Source organism: Coptis chinensis, chromosome 5 (assembly GCF_015680905.1).
Source record: "Coptis chinensis isolate HL-2020 chromosome 5, ASM1568090v1, whole genome shotgun sequence".
Classification (NCBI taxonomy): domain Eukaryota; kingdom Viridiplantae; phylum Streptophyta; class Magnoliopsida; order Ranunculales; family Ranunculaceae; genus Coptis; species Coptis chinensis.
In genome coordinates this window covers 81,876,593-81,879,132 of record NC_141460.1, presented here as the reverse complement: position 1 = coordinate 81,879,132, position 2,540 = coordinate 81,876,593, and the positions used below count along the sequence as shown (strand labels likewise).

General features: G+C 36.8%; 1 protein-coding gene across 1 annotated transcript; it reads right to left on the bottom strand.

The window, feature by feature from the left end:
* Positions 1-307: 307 nt before the first annotated feature.
* LOC147499293 (uncharacterized) lies at positions 308-1,387 on the bottom strand. Its single transcript, XM_086563449.1, has one exon. The coding sequence runs from the start codon at positions 1,385-1,387 to the stop codon at positions 308-310; it is 1,080 nt and encodes a 359-aa protein (XP_086419575.1).
* Between the last annotated feature and the right edge of the window lie 1,153 nt (positions 1,388-2,540).

The window sequence follows — 2,540 nt, the reverse complement described above, 5'->3', positions numbered from 1 at the left end:
CTTCGATAACGATGATTTTTTGGAAGGAACTTTCTATGGGAATGATATTTGTTTTTAATCAAGTGTTTCAATCTTGTAGAATCAGTTTTCTCACCGCATATTGGACAAGCAAGATATCCCTTGACATTACACCCAACTAAATTTCCAAGAGTAGGAAAATCATTGATCGTCCACAGTAGAACAACCCTTAATGTAAAAGATTCTTGCATTGCTTGTAGGCATCATAAACCTCCACACCAGGATTCCAAAGATCTTGTAAATCTTAAATTAAAGGTTTAAGGTATACATCAATATCATTACCAAGTTGTCAGGGACCTGATATCAACATTGTCAGCATCAAAAAATTTCTCTTCATACATAACCATGGCGGAAGATTGTAAGTGATCAACATAATCGGCCAGCAACTATGCCTAGAGTTGAGATTACTATGTGAGTTGATCCCATCTGTCGAAAGAGCAAGTCGCAGATTTCTTGGATCTTCAGCGAACTCTGACCACCTTTTATCAACCTCTTTCCATGCTGGAGAATCTGCTCGATGACGCATTTGACCATCAACTTCTACTCTTCTATCTGCATGCCATACCAAATCCTTTGATGTCTGAACGGATTGAAACATCTTTGCAAACCTTGGGAGAGGCGGAAAGTACCACAAAACTTTCGCAGGCGCTTTACCCTTCTTTTCCTGATATCTTGACGTCCCACAAGTTGGACAACTAGTTAAATCCTTGCACTTATCTCCTCTATAAAGTATGCAATCATTGGGACATGCATGTATTTTTTGAACTTCCATTCCAAACGTAGACAAAATATTTCTAGATTTGGTCATGGATTGTGGCACTTCGTTATTATCGGGCAAGATTTTTCCCAACACCTTCAATAGCTTGGTAAAACTCGTGTCTGACCACCCACTACTGGCTTTCAAGTTGAACAATTCCACAAGGGATGATAACTTTGTATAGCTTTTGCAACCTTTGTACATAGGTTTCTCAACATCTTCAAGCAATTTACAAAGCTTTTCAGGATTCCCTGTGAAATTCTCATATGCATCATTAACCATTCTAACCGTGTCCCCAAAATCACATGGGGTTTCCATATCAAAGTCTTGACATGGAGGTTCATGCGTGTTGACACTTCCGGACTTTCCACTGTGAGGCTTTTCCCCATGCCATATCCACATTTTGTAACTTTTTTCAAAACCAACATGAAACAGATGATCCCTGATATCATCCAAACTCTGATGCAAGTGGTTCCCACAATTAAGGCATGGGCATCTTATGAAATTAAGATTGTCTGGGCCTGCATACTTTCCAACACATTTTATAAAATACTTGACCCCTTCCTCGTATTCATCAGACAGTCTATCCATAGACATCCAAGGCTTATCCATACCCAATGTCAGAAATTCAATACACAAGTACTACATACACATAAAAAAAAAAGGTGATTAAGCAAGATAAAATCATATAATTCATAGATTTTGGCTCAATTTGGTGGTTGAAGCAAATACAAACATACAATATAACCTTGTATTAATCAACCTAAGGTGCCAAAAGTGTAGCGTGGGAATGGATTTAGGCGTATGAATGGGGAAATTCCTACTTTCCTTACATGTGCCCAGGCACCTAGATACTTGGTAGAATAAAATGAAATAACTAAGTGTCGCATTAAGATTAGGGTCTTGATATCATAAATTCCTAGCAATCATAATATTAAGTACCCTAACTTTGCGAAAGAGACAAACATACACAATCAACAAATTGAAAGCTAGTAATCTTTTTATCGTTGAGTGTTTATCTATTTGTCAGCTCAAATCACGGTCAGCCAGGCGTTCCTGCCCAATATATCAATCAACAATAAGCAAACTTGCAAACTAATAATAAAACAACATGCATATAAGAGCTTCTAAAACTAGTTTATGTACGAGAATAGTCTCCATCTCTTACTCGTTCAGTCAAACACCTTAACCCACTAATAAAAACCGTAAACATGAACTATCAAGCCACTATACAAGCAACTACATGCCATCACTAGGCAACTACAACTTCTACCAGGCTACTAAAAGGCAAGTATTCGGTGAGAGCTAAAACCTTTCAACAAATTCACAAAAAGAAAATTAAAAATATAAAATAAATATCAACTAAACTGGTGAAGAACAATAGCTAGGGAAATCTATTTTTTTTTAAACATCTAAAGAAAAGATTGAGCAAAGTTAAACCTGAACCACAACATAACATAACCTATCTATTCTCTAAAAAAAATTAGTTGAGAGCCGATATAAAGTAAAAACAATTAGTTTACAGCCAAAATTGAATTTAAATAGTGCAAAAAACAATTACCTGAGAGTCGAAATTGGGGAGAGTAGTGAAGAACCCTAGTGGACGATGAGAGATCGATAGAAGTTTAAGGAAAAAAAAAGACTGGCAGAAGTTAAAGGAAAGAAAGAGTTTGGAAGTTGAAAAGAGTAAGTTTTAGTGCGCTTTTTTTAGGGCGTGGGGTTTTGGGTTTTGGTAGGCTGCCTTTGTCCATGGTATCTAGGCTAT